The 25,351-nt window shown below is 45.3% G+C and overlaps 1 protein-coding gene across 5 annotated transcripts in view; it reads right to left on the reverse strand.

The window, feature by feature from the left end:
• Positions 1-642: 642 nt before the first annotated feature.
• eva1c (eva-1 homolog C (C. elegans)) overlaps positions 643-25,351 on the reverse strand; it is a 154,055-nt gene continuing 129,346 nt past the window's right edge. The window contains exons 7-9 of one of the 5 annotated variants that reach the window (XM_038801670.1): positions 13,023-13,097; positions 8,882-8,974; positions 643-1,488 (exon numbers count right to left, since the gene is read on the reverse strand). In XM_038801670.1, the coding sequence (XP_038657598.1) occupies positions 1,094-1,488; positions 8,882-8,974; positions 13,023-13,097 (563 nt within the window). In that variant the 3' untranslated portion in view covers positions 643-1,093. Of the gene's footprint in view, positions 1,489-8,881; positions 8,978-13,022; positions 13,098-25,351 lie in introns of all 5 variants that reach the window. The other 4 variants (XM_038801669.1, XM_038801672.1, XM_038801671.1 and 1 more) reach the window with 4 other exon arrangements.

The raw sequence follows: 25,351 nt of genomic DNA on the forward strand, positions 1-25,351 counted from the left end.
CAGAAAGTAAGTTTTGACTCTAAGTATATTCTGTAAACCACTTTCAGCAGCATGTGCACTTTGTAGAACACAACATGACATACAAATGGGACACATGATATTTGAATATCAACAGGTGTCCCAGCTCTTCAAACAAAGTATTATCATCAAATCTCAACTAGTGAAAAGAAAAGTGGCATTTTCATACAAATGAAGTAGACTGGAAGAATCAATATTTATATTGCTGCCTTTATGCAATCAGATATATTCAAAGTATTCAATGGTGATTTCTTATGGTCTAAACAATAATTTTAGCAGAAAGCTCATTCATGGTAAGGTCATGGAACACCAAAACCATTCTCTGATCCACGGTAGCACAGCGGTTAGCACTGTTGCTTCACAGCACCTGGGATCCTGGTTCGATTCTCAGCTTGGGTCACTGCCTGTGCGGAGTCTGTATGTTCTCCCCGTGTTTGCGGGGTTTTCCTCCGGGTGCTCCGGTTTCAACCCACAAGTACCGCTTGTTAGACGAATTGGGCATTGTGAATTCTCCCTCTGTGCATCCGAATAGGCGCCGGAATGTGGCGACTAGGGGCTTTTCACAGTGACTTCATTGCAGTGTTAATGTGAGCCTACTTGTGACACTAATAAAGATTATTATTATTAGATTATTATTTTGTTCCTTTTATTCAGACTTTGAGTAAGATGTACAGCAATAAACCTAAGGAACCTGCTAATGGTCAAAGATTGAATACATCTGTTTTAGAATGGTTTTGTCAAATGATTAACCTCACCCAATTGGGATATTTTGATCTGCACAGTGTTTTGAAAATTTGTAATCTTACAGTAAACTCGATGAATTAGTAAATTGTTCACAGTGCTTTCCCTGAAGTTGAAGTCTGGCCAGAAGATTTCACCCTGTTAAAAATATTCATTTGTGACTTCACTTAATACATTTTACAGTGAGCAATTTCCTTCATAGAAGGAAGGTGTAACTAAAAAAAGAGCAATAGAAATAAAAAATAAAAAGTACTTTGTAGTTATAATAAAGGCTATGTTGTGACATTGTCCACCATAGTAAATTGCCAATGCATTTCGACTGGTGATCTTGATATCAATAATACTGATTAAAATTTCTTATGACAGGCAGTTCTGAACCTCCATTCATCCAGATTTCCTGTATTATCCGATCTCTACGTTCTATCCGCTCAGCTATTTCTGCTGCTTCCGCACTGTTGGATCCTAGTGTCCCATAAAGTTTTGTTAATCCTTCAAAAGTAAAGTCCGAGGAACTTTCTTCATTATCATCACTACTTTCATCTTCATCACGGTTGTCGTCGCCCTCTTCCTCATCCTGACAACTGTCCACTTTCCTCTCATCAGAGTTCCTTTTGCAAACTTTTTGCAGGTCTGGTCTGCAGGACACGCGAATCACTAATGCACACAGTGTGAAGATCAAGCCGACACAGACACTGGATACAAACAATAAACCCACCAGTTCTGGGCGACCTGTAACAACACAAAAACATTGGGCTTACAAACGATATAAGCATCCTCGTTATAACTCAATTTATTTTAAAATGACGCAAAATTGCCCTTCAAAGATATGGAAATACTGTTCAATGTAATGAAATGACTGCAATTATAATTTGTGAAAAGTTGTTTGCTTAATTCAGAAGTCTAGACGTTCAAAGCAACTCTGGCTAGCATTGTATTGCAGTACTATGCCAGACACACCTCAGGAAGGATAGATTGGATTTGAAGGCAATGCAGAGAAGATTCAACAGAACTATTTCAGGGTTAAAAGGATTAAGCTATGAGGGCAGGTTGCTTAGACGAGGTTTACAATCCTTGGACTCCAGAAGATTAAAAAGTGATTTAAACAAGGTGTTTAAGATGACTGCAGGATTTGATAGGGCAGATAGGGAATAACTATTTCCTCCAGTTGGGGGAAGCCCAGAAGAAGGAATATAATCTTAACATTAGAGCTAAGTCATCCAAGGGGATGTAAGGAAGTGTTCCTTGACACAAAGATTAGTGGACGTTTGGAGCTCCCTTAAAAAGCTGTTACGGTTAGGTCAGTTTGAGAATTTCACAACGGGAGTTGATAGCCTTTGATACGTTAAAGGCAATCCAAGGTGAATAAATAAAAAAGCTTTGATCGATCAAATAAGGGGGGACTGACTCCACTGACAAGAAGATCAGGAGAAGTCTTACAACACCAGGTTAAAGTCCAACAGGTTTGATTCAAACACGAGCTTTCGGAGCGCAGCTCCTTCCTAAGGTGAATCTGAGGAAGGAGCAGTGCTCCGAAAGCTCGTGTTTGAATCAAACCTGTTGGACTTTAACCTGGTGTTGAAAGACTTCTTACTGTGCTCACCCCAGTCCAACGCCGGCATCTCCACATCAAGAAGATCAGGAACCAGGGGACACTGATTTAAAGTAATTGAGAAAAGAGCCCGAGGGGAGATGAGGAGAATTATTTGAAGCAGCAAATTGTTATGATTTGGAATGGCCTGACAGGGTGCTGGAAGCAGATTCAATAGTAACTTTCAAAAGGAAAATTGGACATATGTTTGAAAAGGAAAAGTCTGCAGGGCCACTGGAGGAAGAGTAAGGGGTTTAAAAGCTCTTTGAAAGTGCTGGCAGGGGCACAATAGGTTCCTCTGCTGCTTGAGTTAAGACCATAAGACATAGGAGCAGAATTAGGCCACTCGGCTCATCGAGTCTGCTCCGCCATTCAATCATTGCTGATATTTTTCTCATCCTCATTCTCCTGCCTTCTCCCCATAACCCCTGATCCCCTTATTAATCAAGAACCTATCTATCTCTGTCTTAAAGACACTCAGTGATTTGGCCTCCACACCATTCTGCGGCAAAGAGGTCCACAGATTCACCACCCTCTGGCTAAAGAAATTCCTCCTCATCTCTGATTTAAAGTTAAGACACAGATCGGCCATGATTTTATCAACCGGTGAGGACCGGGCCTGAGTTACTTACTTCTGTTCCAATGCTTCACAATCAATACTTTAGTGAATGTCTATTTAGGCTCTTTCCAATCGGGAATAATGATCTGGATTGGGACAGGAATTCTTAGTCCAGGCTCCTTGAGGCCAGGTATAGATTCTGTAGTTCGAATAAAAACCACTTCAAATAAAAATAAACGGAATAAAAACTAAAAAAAAAAAATCTTTTCTCTGTGAGGGTTGTTAGACTTTGCAATTCTCTTTCCGAAATGGTAGTTTCAGGTGGCGTCCTTGAACATTTTTAAGGCGGAGGTGGGTAGATTCTTGATAAGCCGGGGGCGAAAGGCTATGGGCGGTACGTAGGAATGTGAAGTTGAGGTTAAAGTCAGATCAGTCATGATCTTTTTGAATGGCAGGAGAAGGCTCGAGGAGCCGTGTGGCCTACCCGTGCTCCTAATTTGTCTGTTCGTATGCTATGGGTTATGCAGGGAGTGGGCCAAGGCAGGGTGCTCTTTCAGAGGGTCGGTGCAAATGCAATGGGCCGAATGGCCCCCTTCTGTACTGTAGGAATTCTAATTCTATTCTAATTGTAGTCAGGAACGAGTTAACAAATGAACACATCATCAACACCTTCCTTGAAGATCTTGAGATGATTTGGCTGTTTCTCAGGGAAAAATCAACATGAGTCATTATAATTTCTCAAGAAACAATAGTTCGGGCCTTGCTGCAGGCGAACACTTCAAGACTTTTTCCTGCATCCTTCAGCTCAAAGTTTTTTTTGCCACCCTAAATTACTGGAAGTGGAAGCTGATAACTGCTTGTGGAGGGCACAGGGAATCTAGGATCTCAGTAAACAGCAGGGCTGACTGTATATTTCCTCAACCAACGTGGCTGATGGATTGAGAAGTAAAGATGGGAATAACTGAGAAGGAAGGTGAATTACAGTGGGAGACATCAAGTCAAATCAGACGCAGAAAGATAAATAGAGGAAAGATTGGATTAGGAGGAGGAGAAAAAACACAGAAAGGAAAAGTAAGAAAGAAAAAAAAATTAAAATTCAACAGTTTTAAATCCCCAAGACAATTAGCTACCTGAAGGAATGAGGTTCCACAGTTTAAACTATTCACTTTCTGTGCCCAAAATCATCAATAATTGTTATTTGCTAAAACAACACAAAAATGTAAGAAACAGGAACACCAAAAGGCAATACGAGCTATCCTGTCTTCTCCGCCATTCAATAAGATCATGACTGACTTTTAACCTCAAATGCACTTTCAAGCCTACTTTTCATGTCCTTTGACTCCTTGGTGTCCAGATTCTATTGATCTCAGCCTCGTCACCTCCAACTCACCCCCCCCCCCCCCCCCCCCCCCCCCATCTACCCCTCATGGACTCATCATCCTCACACCACCCATGGCCCTTCCAAGTACATTCACCCAGTATACATCATGGGCAGAACCAATGAGCAATATTGTAACAATGGCATGTGAGGAACCCAATTTTGAAGAAAAAAGCATCCCTTCACAAATCACCTTTTAAAAAAACTGCCGTTCCTACAACCCTATAAAGATGTAAACAGACAGACCATTAAACTATCAAGAACAGAGACTTCAAAAACTCACCTCTTTGTCTTGCGCAAATAAAGATCAAGACATTGACAAAAGGGATCACAGAAACATGCATAATGATGCCTTCCAGTTCCATTGAAACAGTTCCTATACCTGTCTTCACTATGCATGCTTGTTTAAGAGCCCAGGCGCAGGTGCTCTGTTTTGGCAACTGGAGACAATGGTGTGATTGACATCTTTAACTGGTTATGCTAAATTATTCTTTCTGTGATCTCTTTTACGAATGTCTAAATGTTTATTTTCCCATAGATACGGGGTATGAAGTGTTGAAGCCTCTGTTAGCGATACATTAATGGTCTGTCTGATTGGCACTTTTATAGGGTAATAAAAAGAGTATTTTTTTCAAAGCAAGATTTGTGAATGGGTGTTTACCTTTTTTTCAAATATGACACTATTGCCATATGGATTGCTAGTTCTGTTATTATTTAAATGCTTGATTTGCATCCTCCTGAATGGGGTGGGTACCACGCTGAGGCCGCTGGCTTAGGATCAGAGCATTGCTACGGGAAACCCGTTTTTCCCTCAATGTTCCGTTCCCCGCCCGATCAGGAATTCCAATCGGAGGGGCGTTAAATGGAAAATCCATTCCCTTATCTTATGTAGTCATCTTTTATGTGGTTCCTTATGTAATTTTAGAACTTCAAAAAGCACTTCATCTATTGGTTCTCCTTTGTTTACCTTGCTTGTTACATCTTCAAGTAATTCTAATAATTTTGTCGAAGACTGTTCTCCTTTCACAAAAATGTGTTGATTCTGCTTGATTCCATTATGATTTTCTAAACATCCTATTACTACATCCTTAATGATGGATTCCAGCATTTTCCCAATGACAGATGTTAGGCTAACTGGCAAGTTTCCTGTTCTCTGTCTCGCTTCTATTTTGGATAGGGGATTTACATTTGTGGTTTTTCAATCCTCTGGGACCTATGGGGCTGGATTGTCCGAATTTGAGGCTATGTCTGGAGGAAGTGTCTGGTTCTACGATGAAAAAAATTGGCGAGGCCCCAGCACCGACCCTCCGACCAGTGAGCGTCTAGGAGCCGCGCTGTGTAGAACACATGGCCTTTACAAACTAAACGGCCAGAGAATTGCCGGGTCCGTGGCCACATATGTGCACAGTGACGGCCTGCAGCGGTCGCACCGTACAACATGGCGCCGGCCTCGCACAGACCCGACCTGCCAGATAGTGCCCCCCCCCCGGGCACTCACCCCCGGACCACCCCCCAGAAGTCCCCCCAGCCCTCGCCAAACTCCCCTTGGCCAGTAGCTTGGCTTCCCCCAGACTTTGGCGCTGCTGGACACTGTCCGCAGTCACCAAGCCGGGTTGATGAAAACTGAGAACACAAGTGAACCCGCAGCCGTGAACCCTGCCCACTGGGAGCGGGGCATCGGGGGGGGAGGGCCTTCAGGTAACGCTCTGAGGCCACCCCAACGGCGTGCGGCTTACTCCCCGATGATGCCGTTTTAGAGGGGGCGGAGCATCCGAAAACAGGCACCACCCCAGATTCGGTTGTAAAAAGGGATTCTCCGCCCAATCACTGATTCCGAAATTGGCGTCGGGGAACGGAGAATCCCGCCCATGGAATTTTGGAAGATTACAACCAAAGTATTCACTACCAATACAGCCAAGGATGCAGGTCAGCAGGTAAAGGGTATTTGGCAGCCTTCAGTCCCATTAATGGTCCTCATACTTACTTTTCTCTAGTGATAGTGATTACTTTAATTGCCTCCCTCTCTTTTGCCCCTTTCCTTCCTGCTTGGGAGGCCTTTTATTGTTATTTACCATGCAAACAGATACAGCATACACATTCAATATCCCGTTACATCCTTTTCATTGCTTACTTACCCACCAACCATTGTTCTGCCGCAAATTAGGTACGTTACAATTCTCCCCCTTGTCTAAGTCATCAATACAGATTATTAGTGAGGCCCAAGCACTGATCCTTTCAGCACCTCTCAGGATTGAGAGGCGGCATGACCATGAAAGGGGGGTGGGATTGAGTGCGGGGGGCCTTTGACAACCCCATAGCAGCATGTGGTCACTTGGAGGGGGGGGGGAGGCGGGTGCTGCTACCAACGTTTGGGGGGGGGCGGCCTGATACCTGTGAGTGGGAGAATCTCTGCCGGTGAGTTGGGGTGAGGGGGGGGGGAGGGCAGTGGAGGATTGTATGGAGATCCGATCTCCGAGGAGCTAGCCAGGCCAGCGTCTATAGGTCGAGCACTTTTCTTTCCCGGCAGGAAGCTCCCCAAGTTCCAAACAAAAAGACTAATTGTGGGTGGATTGTGATGGGAATCGTGCTGTGACAGTCAGAGGGATTCTCACTGGTTTTCCTGCCCAAAGCTACTGTTAATTCTCCCAAAAGGGAACAAAGTCCCCTAGTGAGCATGTTTCCAGGCGCTCGCAGTGCGAGTGAGTTGTCACGGGGAAACATATCTATTCAAAATACCAAAAGGCGATATAAGGTCATTTCATGGCCTTGCATTGTCTTCAGTAGCTACTACTGAATGGCTACCATTAGGGAGTTTGAAGGCTAAACAAATTAAAAGTATCATACCTCCTACTAATCTGAAATCAAACTATCCCCATTCTGTACTTATTTATCAAAGACCACAGCAGCTTTTGGGGCTGAATTCAGGTCCTGTCTTCATATAATCATAGAATCCTCCAGCAGAGTAGGGAGTCATTCATCCATCATTCAGTACTGGATGTTTAAAAGGCGTTTAAAATTTAATCCCATTGTTCTGTCCTTAATTCTTTTAAAAAGCCGATAATTATTTTTCAAAGTGACTAGTGATTATGCTTCCATCACTTTTGACTAAGGCATTAAATGTCATAGCAACTATTTGAGTAAAAAATGTCTCCGTTGGATTAAGTCTTAAATTTTAGTTTTAAGATTAAGCTGTCAATAACTGACTCACTCTTCAGAGGTTATCGTTTTTGCCTGTTTCCTTGCTAAAACTCTTTTTTTTTAAACAAACATTTTATTAAGGCATTTATGGTTTTATAACAACAAAAGATACAAATACAAATGTAAACATAATTCAGTACGTAACACCCTCCCAACCAACAACCATATCGCGCCAACATAGCTTATATAAACAATTCCCAAATCCCTCCATCTCCTCTCGTCTATCCCGCCGAAACTAAACTAACTCCCCCTACACCCCCCATTCCCTAACCCCCCCACCCCCTTTTTGTATATGCTAACAGTTCAGTTTCCCCCGAAGAAGTTGACAAACGGCTGCCACCTCCAGATGAACCCTAACATTGATCCTCTCAGGATGAACTTAATTTTCTCAAGTCTGAGAAACCCAGCCATGTCGCTAACCTATACCCCCAATTTCGGGGGCTCCGAGTCCCTTCACGATAATAGGATCTGTCTCTGGGCTACCAAGGAGGCAAAGGCCAAAACATCAGACTCTCTCGCCCTCTGGTCTTCCGACAGTCCAAAGATCGTCACCTCTGGACTCGGTGCCACCCTCATTTTTAGCACCATGGACATGACATCGGCAAATCCCTGCCAGAATCCCCTAAACTTCGGACATGCCCAAAACATGTGGACATGATTTGCGGGCCCTCCTGCACACCTCACACACCTGTCCTCTACCCCAAAAAACCTGCTCATTTGGACCACCGTCATGTGTGCCCGGTGAACCACCTTGAATTGTGTCAGGCTGAGCCTGGCACATGATGAGGACGTGTTGACTCTGCTCAGAGCATTCTCCCACAGACCTGCCTCCAGCTCCTTACCCAGCTCATCTTCCCACTTGCGCTTCGCTTCCCCTATCTGGGTTCCTTCTCACTCCATAAGCTCTTTACAAATTTCCGAGATCTTCCCCTCCCCCACCCCCGTTTTAGAAACTACCTTGTCCTGCATCCCCTGTGGCAGTAGAAGCGGAAAAGTCGAAACCTGCCTTCGCGCAAAGTTCCTCACCTGCAGATAGCGAAACCCATTCCCAGCCGGCAATTCGAACTCCTCCTACAAATCCTCTAAACAAGGAAAACTCCGAACGTCAAACAGATCCCCCAGCCTCTCAATCCCTGCTCTCTGCCACCACCGAAACCCTCCACCCAACCTCCCCGGGACAAACCAGTGACTGCCACAAATTGGAGCACACACTGACGCTCCCTCCACTCCCATATGCTTCCACCACTGTCCCCAAACTCTCAGAGCCGCCTCCTTGCCAAAACTCTCAGTAATTCTGATCAATTCTAGAAGATCTTAAAGGCTCTCCCACGTTGAATTGCCACGAAACACAGTATTACCCCAATATCAATTAGCATACGCCAAAATGCTGTATACCTACTTTTGATGTAAGCAAGCATAACCAGAGCGCTGATAACAATTTTGCCGCCTTTCAGTGAGTACCTGGATTCTTGAGGGTCCACGGAATTATTGGCTACTGATGCAAAAAGATTAAAAAAGACATTGTAACCAAATAGCTTGTACCTCAAACTGCTTTCTATGTAATTAATAACTTTAAATTGTGGTGACAGCCAATACATTGACAAACACGGCATCCAGCAGGATTCCACAGTGAGGTGAATCATCATTTCTCTAGTGGTGGTCAACTTCAGGCTGGATGCTGGAAAACTACTTTGAATAACGTCACAGGATCTTTAGTGTTCATCAGAACCATAGAGATAAGGAAAGTTATTGTAAGGTGGTGGAACAGAAAGATTACTTTGGATGCTTTGAGCACACAGAACATGCAAGAGCTTCACAAGAGATTGTAAAGCCACATCGAACAGGTTCTTGCTGGAGGTGGAGGGCAAGTGTGAACGGTGCCAGGGAGGCCCGGCCAACCACGCCCACATGTTCTGGGCCTGCCCCAGACTTGTCGGGTTCTGGACAGCCTTCTTCAAGGCTATGCACAAGGCTGTGGAGGTGAGGGTAGAGCCGTGCCTGAGAGTGGCAGCCTTCGGGGTGTCGGTACAACCAGAACTACACATGGGGAAGAGAACCCATGACCTTGCTTTTGCTTCCTTAATCGCACGTCGGAGAATCCTGCTTGGCTGGTGATCAGCAGTGCCACCCACAGCTGCAGACTGGCTGGCAGACCTGTCGGAATTTCTCCACCTGGAGAAGATCAAATACACCATCCGAGGGCCGGACAGGGGCTTCCACAAAGCTTGGGGGGCTATTCATTAGCCTGTTCCATGACCTGTTTTGAGGCTAATAGCGGATAGGAAGGGAGGGGCGCCAATGAGGGCAGATAGGACCAGACAGAACAGATAGGAACAAAGGGTGGAAGGGACAAGGGGAAAGAGCGAGGAGGGGGCCAGAGAACCCTCCCCCCCCCCCAACAAAGCCAAAGGGGCAACAGAAACAAATACAAAACGAAAGAGAGACTACAACATCTACGATGGAAGGGCTCAAGGTGGAGCCTGAATAATAATAAGGGTGATGGGGAGAAGGGGGAGCAAGGGAGTGAGGGGAGGGATGATGAAAGGGGAAGATGTAAATTGTACATAAGAACCAGCTTACTCACCGACTGTACTGTGTACATATGTAAAATTAAGTAAAAATATTTTTTTTTAAAAAGGGAAAGAAAAGCCAGGTCAATTACGGTATTGGGAAACAGCCCTCAATTCCTTACATTGCATGTGGAATTCACACCCAGCCCATTAGAGGTTCATCAGGTTCTCACATAATGGAAGGTCATCTCTTAAAGTTAGATTAAATCTTTCATTTTTCTGCCACTCTATTTAAAGGTAAATGAATCAAATTCAGTGCCTTCCTCTCACTGGAGTAATTGACAAGCACAAAAAAGTCGAAGACATGGCAGAGAAACCTGATTGCATCAGATCTGCTACTACTTGAGCAGTTATTGCATACAGCGATGCAAAAGTCACATTTTTACGACATATATTTTAGGCAAAATTTTAAGGGTTGACTTTTATACAAATAACATTTTTGAGAGGTTAACATGCCTGCTTTGTGCCCACGCAGCATGAAACAAAGACCTAAACAAAATCTTGTGTGAAATTCAAAGAACAGACACATTGGAGCCTGTTAGCTTCCATCCTGCATATGCTTCCTGACTCTGTGCTCGCATAGCAACCAAATATCCATTATACAACGTGTTGCCCGTCAGGCATGTTGAAAAACAGGAGCTGAGACTCCCAAAGTCGAAAAGGCCACCACCAAACTGGCTTAGAAAGTTCAGATCATCTTGAAGCTAAACAAACCCCTCCTTCAAACAGAAGGAGATTGTCTGGGAGTAGGGGTTCACCACTTCCTCCGTCTCCGGAATCATCAAGAAGAAAGTGAAGGATACAGTGGAATGGCTGCATCATGGGGGGTTGTGGAGAGAACCTGGGGTACAAGTACAGGTACGAGGTAAAGAACTAACCCATCGATGAAGCCATGCTCAGCTGGTTCTGGGCGCCCAGCCGGTAGAAAAGCTGAATTTCACGAGCAGGGATAATGGCTGTCGTGTTGGCTTGTGTAGGCTTGAGAGATGAACAGCCACTTCCAACACACATGAAGGTTCAACTCGATTTTATTAACTACTTCTAACTAACTAAAACACGATGACTGTGGGTCTAAATGATGCTAACTTGAACTAAAGACCTAAACCTTGTCCGAACCAGTTGATTCTCTCAGCACGTGTTGTGAGTCCGTGCTGGGCTGAATGAGTTCCTGTTACACTCAGAGGCAGCACCCAGAATGAGCGAGAAACGTGGTGCCCTCTGCCTTTATAGTGTGTGTATTCTAACTGGTGATTGGCTGCGGTGTTTGTACATGTTGATTGGTCCCTGTGTGTGTCCATCAGTGTGTGTCTGCACCATGATATACTGGTGTATATTATGACAATGGCCAAAGCCCTCTCCATGGAAATAGTGATCAGATTTAAACCCACTAATGAGTCAGTTTGCCGGTGGAAGAACTGCAACAACATTTACGACAAGAGCGTACTGAAGAATAAGAGTGAATACAGGGGAATGGGCAGTTTCTTCAGTTTTAGACTTTAGTTCCTCACAATAAAAAAAAATCTCTAGCTCACATGAAGCAATCTATTGTGCTGATACCTGTACTATTGGCCTGCCCGTTTTAAAGCTGCATTGAAAATCTTAGTCGACCTTTACATAAAGAATGTGAAAAATTATGAACTTTTAAGCCAGGGTCTACGTTTACCAGAGATCGACTTTTGCATGGATATATGCAGTATGTCTGCAGGTTAAGGCACAGCAACCAGGCAATGTCAGAGGCAGTTACATTAGACTCAAAACATTAACTCAGTTTCTCTCTCCACAGATGCTGCCTGTCAAACCTGCAGAGTTTTTCCAGCACACTCTGTTTTTATCTCAGAGGAGAACTTAATTTACAGATTCAACAGGAAGCTGTTACAGAACATCGACAAGGATACCTGGAGCTAAAACTGCACACATTCTTCTATGCTCCACAGAGTATATCCACATTATAAGCTAATGTGCTGTAAACAGGTATAATATTGCCACAGTTATAGAGGCCCATAGGCTGCTCTCTCCTCTCAGAGCTGGCTGGTGGTTATTTAACCTGAGGGTCACCATATCTCAGGAGAAGGACAAGGCTGAGAAGGCAGGGCCTTCATAAATAACCTCAGCCAGTAGGGGAATTGAATCCGTGCTGTTGACGTCGCTCCACATCATGAACCAGCCGTCTAGACAAATGACCCCTATAGATATATCAAGCAGGTTATTGACGTGCCATTCCTGGTCAATAAGCATAGTAGTGCTTCCACCCTGACGTGCTGAATATATTGCTGGTGCTGGGGAGTCTGCTCATTGGTTGCTGAACCGGTAGTAACCCTGCTTCACGTCCACGGGTGGGGCCTGACTATACAGGCCTGAGCACTTCCTGGGATTTAGGAAACCAAGGACGGGAATCACGCCCACTAAAAACTGCAAGTTAGAGGCTGGCAGTTCTCCATTACTCTCAGCACCCACAGGGCATACTGCTGTTCGTGCTCCAAGCACTTCCGGGATCGTCATTGAATCCGTGAACACAAGTGAATGAGGGTGGGGTGGTGGTCACCGGGGGTGGGGAAGGTCAGAGACAAGCTTGGTTTTCAGTACTCCCCTCCCACCTCCTCTTCCCGATGCTGGGTCCCTTGATCGGGCACTGGGTGCCTGACAACAACGTTGGTGGGCCACAGTGTGGCCTTCCAGAGTTATGGAAGAGCCATGTGACTCCCATTTAATCCCCGAATCACTAAATTCCGGGGCTCTTGGTAAACTGACGCATGGCCTCTCCCATGATTAGCCCAGCCACGATGCTTCCCTCTTCGACAGGCTGGAATAAATTCCACCCCATGTATCGAAATGGCTTGTGCGCGCACCTACCTTTCACTTCTTGGTTAACAATTTCCAAATAATGTATTGAAGAATCACAGTAAATGTCCCAAATCCCAGCACCATAAATGATTGGACTGTTATAGAATTGGCAATAGGTGGTAGACCTACCATTTTCATTATAAACCCATGAGGGTGTGAAACCAGAGAAACCTGGATCAACTTCCTGTAGCAACAATTTGGAAACTGGAAAAGATTGTGAAAAGAAGCTTCAGTTATATTAAAAAACAGTAATTACAGCCTTTGTTCCTTAATGTAACCACACAATAATTCTAAAACCAAACGGTAGCACAGATTGTCTTCTATTGGTATATTTTAGGCCCGTTGGAACTTTTTAAATCAGTTGTTCTTTCAGGTTCTATATTACTGGTGATCCTTATAAACCAGAGTGAAATTTTTAATGCCGAAAACCTAGTTAAACAATAGCGTTACCTAGAGATTATAACATAGGAACAGGAGTAGGCCATTCAACCCTTCGAGTCTGACCCACCATTCAATAAGATCATGGCCGATCTGTGGCCTAACTCTATATACCTGCCTTTGGCTCATGTTCCTTAATATCTTTGCTTAACAAAAATCTATCTAGCTCATATTTCAAGTTACCAACTGTTTGATTTTACAGCGCAGCACGGTAGCATTGTGGATAGCACAGTTGCTTCACAGCTCCAGCGTCCCAGGTTCGACTATGGCTTGGGTCACTGTCTGTGCGGAGTCTGCACATCCTCCCCGTGTGTGCGTAGGTTTCCTCTGGGTGCTCCGGTTTCCTCCCACAGTCCAAAGATGTGCACGTTAGGTGGATTGGCCATAATAAATTGTCCTTAGTGACCAAAATTGCCCTTAGTGTTGGGTGGGGTTACTGGGTTATGGGGATAGGGAGGAGGTGTAGACCTTGGGTGGGGTGCTCTTTCCAAGAGCCGGTGCAGACACGATGGGCTGAATGGCCTCCTTCTGCACTGTAAATTCTATGATTAATCTATGATCTATGATTTTCAACTGCTGTTTGTGGGAGAGAGTTCCAAACTCTACCGCCCTTTGCATGAAGTAATGCTTCCTAACATCTCGCCTGAACAGTCTAGCCCTGATGTTTAGACTATGCCCCCTAGTTTTAGAATCTCCAACCAGTGAAATGGGTTATCTTTATCTACTCAGTCTTTTCCTGTTCACATCGTGAAGACTTCAATCAGATTACCTCTTAACCTTCTAAATTCTAGGGGAAACAGGCCTAATTTGTGTAATCTCGCCTCATAACTTAACCCTTGCAGTCCAGGTATCATTTTTGGAAACATATGTTGCACTCCCTCCAAGAGCCAAAATATCCTTCCTAAGGCGGCGCCTGAACTGCTCACAATACCGCAGGTGGAGTCTAACCAGGGCTTTGTGTAGCTGCAGCATAACGTTATACTCCAATCCTCAAAATATAAATGCTAGGATTCCATTAGCCTTTTTGATTATTTTCTGCACTTGCTCATAGCATTTTAAAGAACTATGAACCTGAATCACCAATTATCTTTGGAAATCCACTGTACTTAACCTCTTCCCATTTAGAAAGCTCCCTGCTCTATCCATTTTTGGTTCAAAATGGATAACCTCTCACTTGCTTACATTGAATTCCAACTGCCACACATTTGCTCATTCACCTATTCTGTCAAATATCCTTGCAATCTTACGCTGTCGTCCAGACTGTCTACAATGCCGCCTAACTTTGTATCATCAGCAAATTTGGATATATGACTTTATGTGCCATCATCCAAGTCATTCATGAATAATGTGAATAATTCAGACCCCAACACAAATCCCTGTGGTACACCACTAGTTACATCCTGCCAATTAGAGTACTTACTCATTATCCGCACTCTCTGTCGCCTGCAATTCAACCAATTTCCTAACCATGTCAACTCCGTGGGCTTCCATCTTAGTTAACAGTTCTCTTGGCCGGGATTCTCCCCTACCCAGCGGGGTGGGGGGTCCCAGCGGGACGGAGTGGTGTGATCCACTCTGGCGTTGGGCCGCCCCAAAGGTGCTAGGCCCGCGCCGGAGTGGTTGGCGCCCCGTCGGCCGGCGGGAAAGGCCTTTGGCACCACGCCAGTTGGGGCCGAAGGGACTTCGCCGGTCGGTGGAAGTCCGCCGGAGCGTCAGCGGCTGCTGACATCATCCCTGCGCAGGGGAGGGGGGGGGGGGGGTCACTTCCGCCATCGTGAATGCTATGGCCAACGCGGAAGGAAAAGAGTGCCCCCACGGCACAGGCCCGCCCGCTGATCGGTGGGCCCCGATCGCAGGCCAGGCCACCGTGGGGGCACCCCCTGGGGCCAGATTGCCCCCCCCCCCCAGGACCCCGGAGCCCACCCGCGCCGTCAGTCCCGCCGGTAAGGTAGGTGGTTTGATTCCCGCTGGCAGGACTGGCATGACAGCGTGGGACTTCGGCCCATCTTGGGCCGGAGAATCGCTGGGGGGTGGGGGGGCCCGCCGACAAGCGCGGCACGATTCCCGCCCCCACCGAATCTCTGGTGCCGGAGAATTCGGGAGACGGCGGGGGCGGTATTCACGCCCCCCCCCCCCGGATTCTCCGACCCGGTGGGGGGTCGGAGAATCCAGCCCCTTATGTGGGACTTTATCAAATGCCTTCTGGAAGTCCATATAAATAACATCCAATGACATTCCCATATCCTGTCCACAATCTTACTCACTTCTTCAAAATATTCAATGAGATTTGTCAGGCATGACAAATTTGTCTGGGCAGCACGGTAGCACAAGTGGATAGCACTGTGGCTTCACAGCGCTAGGGTCCCAGGTTCAATTCCCCGCTGGGTCACTGTGCGGAATCTGCACGTTCTCCCCATGTCTGCGTGAGTTTCCTGCAGGTGCTCCGGTTTCCTCCCACAGTCCAAAGACGTGCAGGTTAGGTGGATTGGCCATGCTAAATTGCCCTTAGTGACCAAAAAGGTGAGGTGGGTTACGGGGATAGGGTGGAAGTGAGGGCTTAAGTGGTTTGGTGCAGACTCAATGGGCCGAATGGCCTCATTCTGCACTGTATGTTCTATGACCTTCCCTTCACGAATCCATTCTTGATCGACCAAAATATTTTGAGGTGTTCAGCTATCCTATCCCTGAAAGTTCCAGCTATTTCCCCACCACAGATGTTCGGCTAACTGTTCAGCAATTCCCTGGTTTCCCCCTTTCACCCTTCTTAAAAAGTGGAGTGACATGTGTCATTTCCTAATGCAGAGGGACTAGTCCTGAATCTAGGGAACTCCGAAAGATAGCAGTTAATATATCAGCTCCATACAACAGCTACTGAGACTCTGCATGCACTGCCATGTACTGGTTGAAAAGCATTCCAATAAAACAAGGCATAATTTCAAATGTGGAACTGGTTTATGTTACCTAAAATAAATGAATGAACATTATGCAGTTTGCACAGAAACAGCAGGTTTTCTATGCAAACATATATCAGTTATGAAAAATAATCAGTCTGTAACTTAATTATGTTTCTAAATATAGCCTCACTTTAAAAGGCAACATTGTGATCTTTTAAAAATGTAATAAACTGCTGCTGACGTCTGATCTAACGTAGCTTATTTACTGCTGAAATGTTCATCCATGCCTTTGTTTCATCCAGATCCAATTACTCCAAGATAAAAGCAAATTACTGCGGATGCTGGAATCTGAAACAAAAACAGAAACTCCTGGACAATGTCAGCAGGTCTGACAGCATTTGTGGAGAGAAAAGGGAGCTTGCGTTTCGAGTCAACCAGACTCAAAACGCTTTGACAAAGAGTCATCCAGACTCAAAACGTTAGCTCCCTTCTCTCTCCACAGATGCTGTCAGACCTGCTGAGATTGTCCAGTATTTTCTGTTTTAGTTTCAATTACTCCGATGCTTTCCTGGCTAGCTTCCCATCTTTATACTCCAGAAACCTCAGATCATGCCTACATTCTGCTGCCCATATCCAATCTCTAAGTTTGCATCCCTCACTGGTCCCCCAATATCTGATATTTAAAATTATCATCGCTATGGCGAAACCGTTCATAGCTTCACCCATTGCCCGCAACCCCCCCCACCCCCACCGCCTCACACCACCGATCCCTGTAACCCCTTCAATATCCTGTCTTTGAACCTCCTGTTCCTTTGGGGTGAATTTGGGGGGCATGTGCGTTTGAGTGCAGGAAGGGGTTAAACGTGCAAAAATTTAGAGCATATTGGAAACGGCTCCAATCCCTGACTTTTACATGTAACACCGGGGTACGTTGGAGCACTCCCCTTTGGGAATGGTAGGCAGTCAGTTTTAGTATGTTAATCAATCAGTTAGAATGATTTGACAATGGCGTTTGGAATTTAACGGTGGGTGCAGGGGATTCCCATGTATCTTGGCACTCACTAGTGACAGCAATGTGAGAACACAGTGACAATTAAGGATGTGACAGCGACAGACACCAATTAGTTCTGAAACCTCACAACTGATTTCTTGCCTTACCGAATTTTCTTTTCAGTGCTGTCACAACGTTAGAGCTTTGCACATCACCGTTCCCCCATCCACGTGTTTCTCTGTGGCGCGCTGTTCACTGGCGGCGGGATTCTCACTTCCCGTCGCTTGTCAACCCCAGATCGCTGGAAACCCCCCGGGCGTGGGTGCACTGCCAGCGGGGAAAGAGAATGCCAACGGCTGGAGAATTCCAGCCCTGACCTCCAATTTGAAGCTGCGATCTGTCAGATCAGCATGGTTCCCACTCGCACTGTTTTACTTTGGACCGCAGATGAGGGCTGAGATGACCAACAGCATCAGCCGCAGCAGGGAGATCACCAGCAGGAGTAACAACATCTTGCTTCTTACATAGCTACTGCTCCAAGGGAGTAGAGAGCGACAGCTTGAGAGAAGCCATATCAGCCAAGCCAGATGAGCTTTCTCGGTATGTCACAAGAACAGGTACCTCAGGAGATTCAAGGTCATGCATCAGGTGGTGGCAGATATTTGATTCCCGGCACTGCCTGTGCGGAGTTTGCACGTTCTCCCCATGGATGCATGGGTTTCCTCCGGGTGCTCCGGTTTCCTCCCACAGTCGAAAGATGTGCAGTTTAGGTGGATTGGCCATGCTAAATTGCCTTAGTGTCCAAAAAGGTTAAGTGGGGTTACTAGGTTACGGGGATAGGATGGAGGCGTGAGCTTAAGTAGGGTGCTCTTTCCAAGGGTCGGTACAGACTTGATGGGTCGAATGGCCTCCTTCTGCACTGTAAATTCTATGATTCAGATATGTCCTATCCACAATAAGTAGGACAAATCCCAATTTTTCTACTCTCAATCATTACCAAAGTAATAGGAAGTGTCACTGACAATGCTAACAAGCTTCATCTACTCACCAGTAACATGCTCACCATGCTCAGTTGAGTTCGGCCAAGACCAATTAGCTACAGACCTTAATATAGCCTTGAACCAAACATGGTCAAAAGAGCTGAACCTCAGCGTTTAGATTGAGTATTTGACTGAATGTAGCATGAGGGAGCTTCAGTAAAACTGAAGTCAACGGGAATTGGGGAAAACAGGAAAAATCTACTCTGGGTGGAGCCATATCTAACACAAACGTCGATGGTTCTCATTGTTGGCAGCCAATCACCTTATCCCTGGGACAACACTGCAGGAGTTTATCAAGACAGTGCCCTAACCCCAAGGTTCTTCAGCTGCTCCATCACTGGCCTTCCCTCTGTCATGTCAGAAGAGAGGATATTTTCTAATGATTGCAGTTTTCAGTCAGAGTCTGTCATGTCACGGAGTGGCTGCAAGGCAGGAGGAAGGGCAGCACGGTAGCATTGTGGATAGCATAATTGCTTCACAGCTCCAGGGTCCCAGGTTTGATTCTGCCTTGGGTCACTGTCTGTGCGGAGTCTGCACATCCTCCCCGTGTGTGCGTGGGTTTCCTCCAGGTGCTCCGGTTTCCTCCCACAGTCCAAAGATGTGCAGGTTAGGTGGATTGGCCATAATAAATTGCCCTTAGTGTCCAAAATTGCCGTCAGTGTTGGGTGGGGTTACTGGGTTATGGGGATAGGGTGGAGGTGTTGACCTCAGGTAGGGTGTTCTTTCCAAGAGCCAGTGCAGACTCGATGGGCCGAGTGGCCTCCTACTGCACTGTAAATTCTAAATTCTATGATCTATGATTCTGGGAAGGGAAGGTGAACAACCAGTGGTTGTGGTACACATTGGCACCAACAACATAGGTAAACTAAGGGATGAGGACCTGCAAGTTGTATACAGGAAGTTAGGATGATGTGGAGATGCTGCCGTTGGACTGGGGTGGGAACAATGAGAAGTCTTACAACACCAAATTAATGTCCAGCAGGTTTGTTTGGAATCACTAGCTTTTGGAGCATAGCTCCTTCATCAGTTTAGTTATGAGATAAAGTAAAATGCGGGATCTCATATGTAGTAATCTCAGGATTAGTCCCAGTTCCACACGCTAACGAGAGCAGGAATACGGGGACGGACCAAATGAACACATGGCTGCAGAGATGCTGTAGCCAGGAGGGATTCAGATTCTTGAGGCACTGGACTTGGTTCTGGGGAAGGTAGGACCTGTACAAACCGGACGGGTTACACCCAGGCAGAACTGGGACCAATGTTCTTGTGGGGGCTTTTGTTAGTTCTGCTGGGGAGTATTTAACTAGTGTGGCAGGGGATGGGATTCTTGGAATAGGATCAGCTAGGTCAAATTCGGATCAGGAAAATGGAGGTAAAACATTAGCTAATGATGTAGAGGATGTAGTGATAGATTTGGAATTACAGGCAAAGCAAAGTTTAAAAAGTGTTCAGCAAGGGAAAATGACGGGGTTAAACTGTTTATGCTTCAATGTATTACAAACAAGGTGGATGAGTAAAGGGCACGGGTAGACACATGGCAGGAGGATGTCGCTGCTACAACAGAAACCTGGCTAAAGGAGGGGCAAAATTGGCAGCTCAATATCCCTGATTATAGAGTCTTCAGGGCAGGATTGAGTATGAGATAAAAAAAGGAGAGGCACTGTGGTTAGAGAATCAATTCCTAGGGCAGCATGGTGGCACAGTGGTTAGCATTGCTGCCTATGGCGCTGAGGACCTGGGTTCAAATCCTGGCCCTGGGTCACTGTCCGTGTGGAGTTTGCACGTTCTCCCCGTGTCTGTGTGGGTTTCACCCCCACAACCCAAAGATGCGCAGGGTAGGCGGATTGGCCACGCTAAATTGCGCCTTAATTGGAAAAATTAATTGGGTACTCTAAATTTATAAAAAAAGAGAATCAATTCCAATTTTGAGAAGGGTGGTATACTAAATTTGTCAAAAACTGAGGCTTTATGGGTTGAGCTTAGAGAAAGAAAAAGGGCAGTCACACTACTGGGAATATACGACACACTCCCAAATAGTGAAAGGGAGAAAGAAGAATAAACATGTAGGCAAATTTCTCCCTCTAAGAACTAGAGGGCAATAATAGCAGGAGACTTTAACTATTCCAATATCGACTGTGATTCAAACACTATAAGGGGAACTGAGGGAGAAAAATTCATGCAGGGAGTCCAGGAAAATGCTTTTAATCAAGTAATGACAAACCCAACAAGAGGAGATGCAATTCTAGACCTTGTCTTGGGGAACGAAGAAGGGCAAGTGGGTGAAGTGATAGTTGTCCACTATCGGGGATAGTGATTACAATTCAGTTAGATTTAGTATTACCATGGAAAAGGACAGAGATAAATGAGAAGGGACTTGACTGAGACGGATGGGCAGTACTGCTGCAGGATAAATTAATGGAAAACTAGTGGGAAGCACTAAAAGGCAATAGACAAATAGGCATGTTCCCCTCCACAAATAAGAGTGGTGCAGTCAAATTTATATCCCCCCTGATTGTCTAGAGGAATGCAGAGGAAGATCAAACAGAAAAAGTATACAATAGGCACAAAGAACTAAGAACTGAGTTAGCCTAGACGAGTATAGGAAGTGCAAGGATACGTTAAAAAGGAAATCAAAGAGAGGGCATGAAAAAAGATTAGTAAATAAAGTTAAAGAAAACCCAAAGATGTTTTACCAATCTATTAATGGTAAAAGGTTAGTTAAGGAAAATGTGGGACCTATCATAGATTAAATGGGGAACTTGTGTGTGTATATGCAGAGGCCATGGGAAAGGTTTTCAATGAATATTTTGTCTCTGTTTTTACGAAGGAAAGGGATGATGTAGGTATTGTAGCCCAGGAAGAACACTGTAAGATATTGAAAGGGATAATCATAAAGAGAGAGGAAGTACTTTGAGAGTGGAAATCTTGAAAATTGATCATTCGGCAGGGCCAGATGGATTGTTTCTGAGGCTGCTGAATAAGGTCAGGGAGGAGCTAGCAGATGCTCTAAGGATGATTTTCCAATCCTCACTAGATACAGGGGAGGTGGTGACGCAGTGGTATTCTCACTGGACTAGTAAACTAGAGACCCAGAGTAATGCTCTGGGGATCCAGGTTCAAATCCCACCACTGCAGATGATGAACTTTGAATCTAGTAAAAAAAATTAGAAGTCTAATGATGACCATGAAACCATTGTTGATTGTTGTGATTGATGGTGGAGGCAGAGAACTCTAAACTCTTTAAAAAAGTACCTGGATCTGCACCTGAAGTGCTGTAAGTTACAGGGCTATGGACTGGGTGCAAGAAGATTAGAAAGGGTGCCTGGGTGCTCTTGGGTTGGCATAGACAAGATGGGCCAAATGGCTGCTTTGTGCTGTAACTTTCCTATGGTTCTATAGGTCCATGTGCAAATTATGGCACCCCCAGATTACCCTGAAGTATTCATCAACTGCAAGGGCTTCCACTCCATCTATGTGCAGTCGGTGTGCAATCAAGAGATTTGTATGTAGATGTGTGAATGTTTTCTAAGCAGCTGCCGTTATGCTTTTACCCTTCCTCAGTCCAACCTCCTTGATCTCTTCATCCATTGAAACGTATCGACTGGCTGCTTGGGGACAAGGAATACCCACAGGAAAACATGACTGCCAACACCAATAAACAGCTCAACCAAAGTGACCCGGGTACGATGCAATGGAAAGCCATATGACAATCTGGTATATCAATGAACAAGAAAGTGATAACTTGAAAATGTGTTTCAGGTGACAGGACAGACCTGGGGGTGCCCTCAAGCATGCACTAGGATCTCTGGAATGGTCATGGTGTACTTTACCTGGCACAGCAGATGTGTTTGGACCAGCAGGAGGAACAAGATGCAGGACATAGATTCTCTTCAGACCACTCCAAGGAGAAGGAGACAGAGTGTGATGCAGGTCCAGCATTAGTGGTGACCACATTGCTGCCAGGATGCTCTCATTAATGCAAGGTTCACCTAGATTCAACCAATCCACCCATTTGACAGCCATATGAAAAAAAACACTTCCATCCGATCACCACTTCCTTCAATAATCGGAACCAACTAAGCACGACTTTCATAGTTCCCTATTGCTCAGCATCAATTCTTGTCTTACCATGCATCATAACTGAAAAGGCCATTCGCTAGACAGCAACCAAAGATGGGCAACATAGGAGACTCGTGGAATCAAATAATATTTACATGGTTTTAAATTAAATGGAAGCTTCACATTATAACATTGTATTGCAACCCCTGTGCATGCTATTGTGGAACTACAAAGCTTTCCACTTCCTGGCATTTAGGTGCAATCCTTGTGGATCTTTAGCTGACGTCCAGGCAGGATGCTCAGATTCCTGCCCTAGCCGCTGGGATACACTTGGCCAATGTCCACTGGGATTTAGAATCCTTCTCCACCTACTCCTGTGTGGGGAAGACTTTGTCATTGCTGTGTGAAGCACTATGTAGGGTACTGACTTGGGGGGGGGGGGGGGGGGGGGGGGGGTGGTATGGCATTGTCGGGGAGGGGTGGGGGTTGTGGAGCAACAAGTGAGAAGTGGAGTCACTTTGTGTTGAGGTCTCGCTTCCTTGTTTACTTCCACCCTCACTCTCATAGCCCACCCACTCTTCCCTCTGGCAATGAACTGGTTGGCTTTGTGATCTGTATTCTGACGGGTTGGAAAAGGACAGAGTTAAACGGGTAGTAAACTTATTAAGTCTGATGGTGAGGGAGAGATATACAGTTCATAAAGATGAGGGTGGGTGATGGATAGACAATGGGGATGTGAGAAAGCACACAGATAGAGATGGTGCAAAGTAAGTTGGCGTGAGGAATGATGAGTTAGAGTATGTTTGAGAAGGCAGAGCATGGGGATTAGGGTGACACACATCAGGATGTCAGTGAATGTGACTGTACTTACATCTCCTGCTCCGCTTGGAACATTAAACCACATTTGACACTGAATCAAGTGGCATGGCACCACAGAAACTGAAATGGACCAGCCACATTAATACTGTGGCTAACCAGGGCAGGTCAAAGACTAGGAATATTATGGCGAGTAACTCACCCCCTGACCCCCAAAGCCTGTCCACCATCTACAGGCACAAGTCAGGAGTGTAATAGAATACTCTCCACTTGCTTGGATGAATGCAGCTCCAACAACACTCAAGAGGCTTGACACCTTCCAGGACAAAGCAGCCCGCTTGATTGCTCCCCCTTCCACAAACATTCAACCCCTCCACCACTGAAGAACAGTGGCAGCCATGTGTACCATCTACAGTATGCACTGCATTAACTCACCAAGGTTCCTTAGACGCCTTCCAACCTCATGACCACTACCATCTAGAAGGACAAGAGCAGCAGATCCCTGGGAACCCCACCATCTGGAGGTTCCCCTCCACGTTACTCACCACCCTGATGTGGAAATATATCGCTGCTCCTTTACTATCGCTGGGGCAACATCATGAAACTCTCTCCCTAACAGCATAGTAGGTGTACCTACACCTCAAGGACTACAGCGATTCAAGAAGGTAACTCATCACCACCTTCTGAAGGGCAACTAGGGATGGGCAATAAATGCTGGTCTAACCAGCGACGCCCACATCCCGTAAATTAATAAAAAATTAGTAGGAAATAGTATCACTCTGCAGGCTCTCACAGTCCTCAGCGTCACATCCAGGGAGGTATTCCTAAACTGAGGCGTAGATTCTGAATTTGCATTCCATTCTGTCACTTCCTTGTGTTCTCCTCTTGTCTCCAAAATCCATCAAATTTGATGCTTGCAATGGGTCTTTAAATACTGGAGTTGACAGCGACTCATGTGGGTCGTCATCACAAGTGATGAAGCTAATTCTTCGAGAACCCCAGAGATAATAATGTTCCTGAACTGGCTGGGTTCAAAAGCATGGACAGTCAGGTTGCAGTTGATTCTGTGCTCCCTGTGTGCCAACATCACCAATTCCAGCTCCCAGGACACCATGAAGTTAAAATGAGGCTCTTTAATTCTGGTCTCTTGTGACCTCTTCAGAATGACAGTGGACAGGAACATGAAGCCCCACAGAAATTCACCCCGAAGGTTGTTTAATTTGTTCCATGTACTCGGCTGGAACATTGAAAATCACAATGGTCCCCTGCATAGACAATGTCAAACGCTTGAAAGGAGCAAACACGTCTTGGTTGAGGAGGAAAACATCCAAATAATTGCTCACTGTTTTAAGAATAACGACGTCAGAACCAAATTCTGCGATGCTGAATTTCAACATGATTGCACCGTGTTTGTAAACAAGTGAGAAAGAAATTTGTCAAATTATTTTTCATGAAGACACCACCACTTTAAAGATATCACTAAGACTCTGCATGTTTATTTCCCGGTGGTCGAAAAAAGAAATATGACATATATCCACTGGAATCTCCCATCAAAACGACCTCCCTTGATGCCATGGAATTCAAAACATTCTGCCCGTTGTGTCTTGCTGACTGATGCACAGCATTCAAAAACGTCAAGTAATCACCAATTTCATTCTCTGAACGAGCGACGATTAGGAGAAACTAGATCAGCAGCCCTGATTAATTCACTTCAATTTGACAAGTCTAAATCAATTAGAAGACCTGTTAGTTTACTATTATAATGCACAGCTTGTGTACTGTTCATTGCATGAATGTGTTGTTTTATTAAAATGTTCAAGTGGAGGATATTCTGTTTGAAACGTTGCTGGATGTGTATGTAAGTAAAGTTGGAGTTCATATGGAGGATATTCTGCTTGAAACTTTGCTGGTTGTGTATCCAAATCGCAAGTTTGAAACCGATTTGCATCTTGAAATTTGGCTGGGAAATCAACAGAACAGTGCAAAAGATATTGGAACTCGGACAACAATACACCTTCACACAGGTTTATATATTTAGTGTAGCGATCTGTCACCACATCCCCCAGCCGCACTGTTGTACATTTTACTAATCGACGTGCATGACAGAAGATCATTCTCATCAGCGTGTTAAATGCTGCTCATCCTTCACTGGAAAAGACTTAGTCAACAGCTTGATAGAAGACTGTTTAATGACCTCAGCAAAATAAACCATCCAATAAA

This window comes from Scyliorhinus canicula, chromosome 7 (assembly GCF_902713615.1).
Source record: "Scyliorhinus canicula chromosome 7, sScyCan1.1, whole genome shotgun sequence".
Lineage (NCBI taxonomy): Eukaryota > Metazoa > Chordata > Chondrichthyes > Carcharhiniformes > Scyliorhinidae > Scyliorhinus > Scyliorhinus canicula.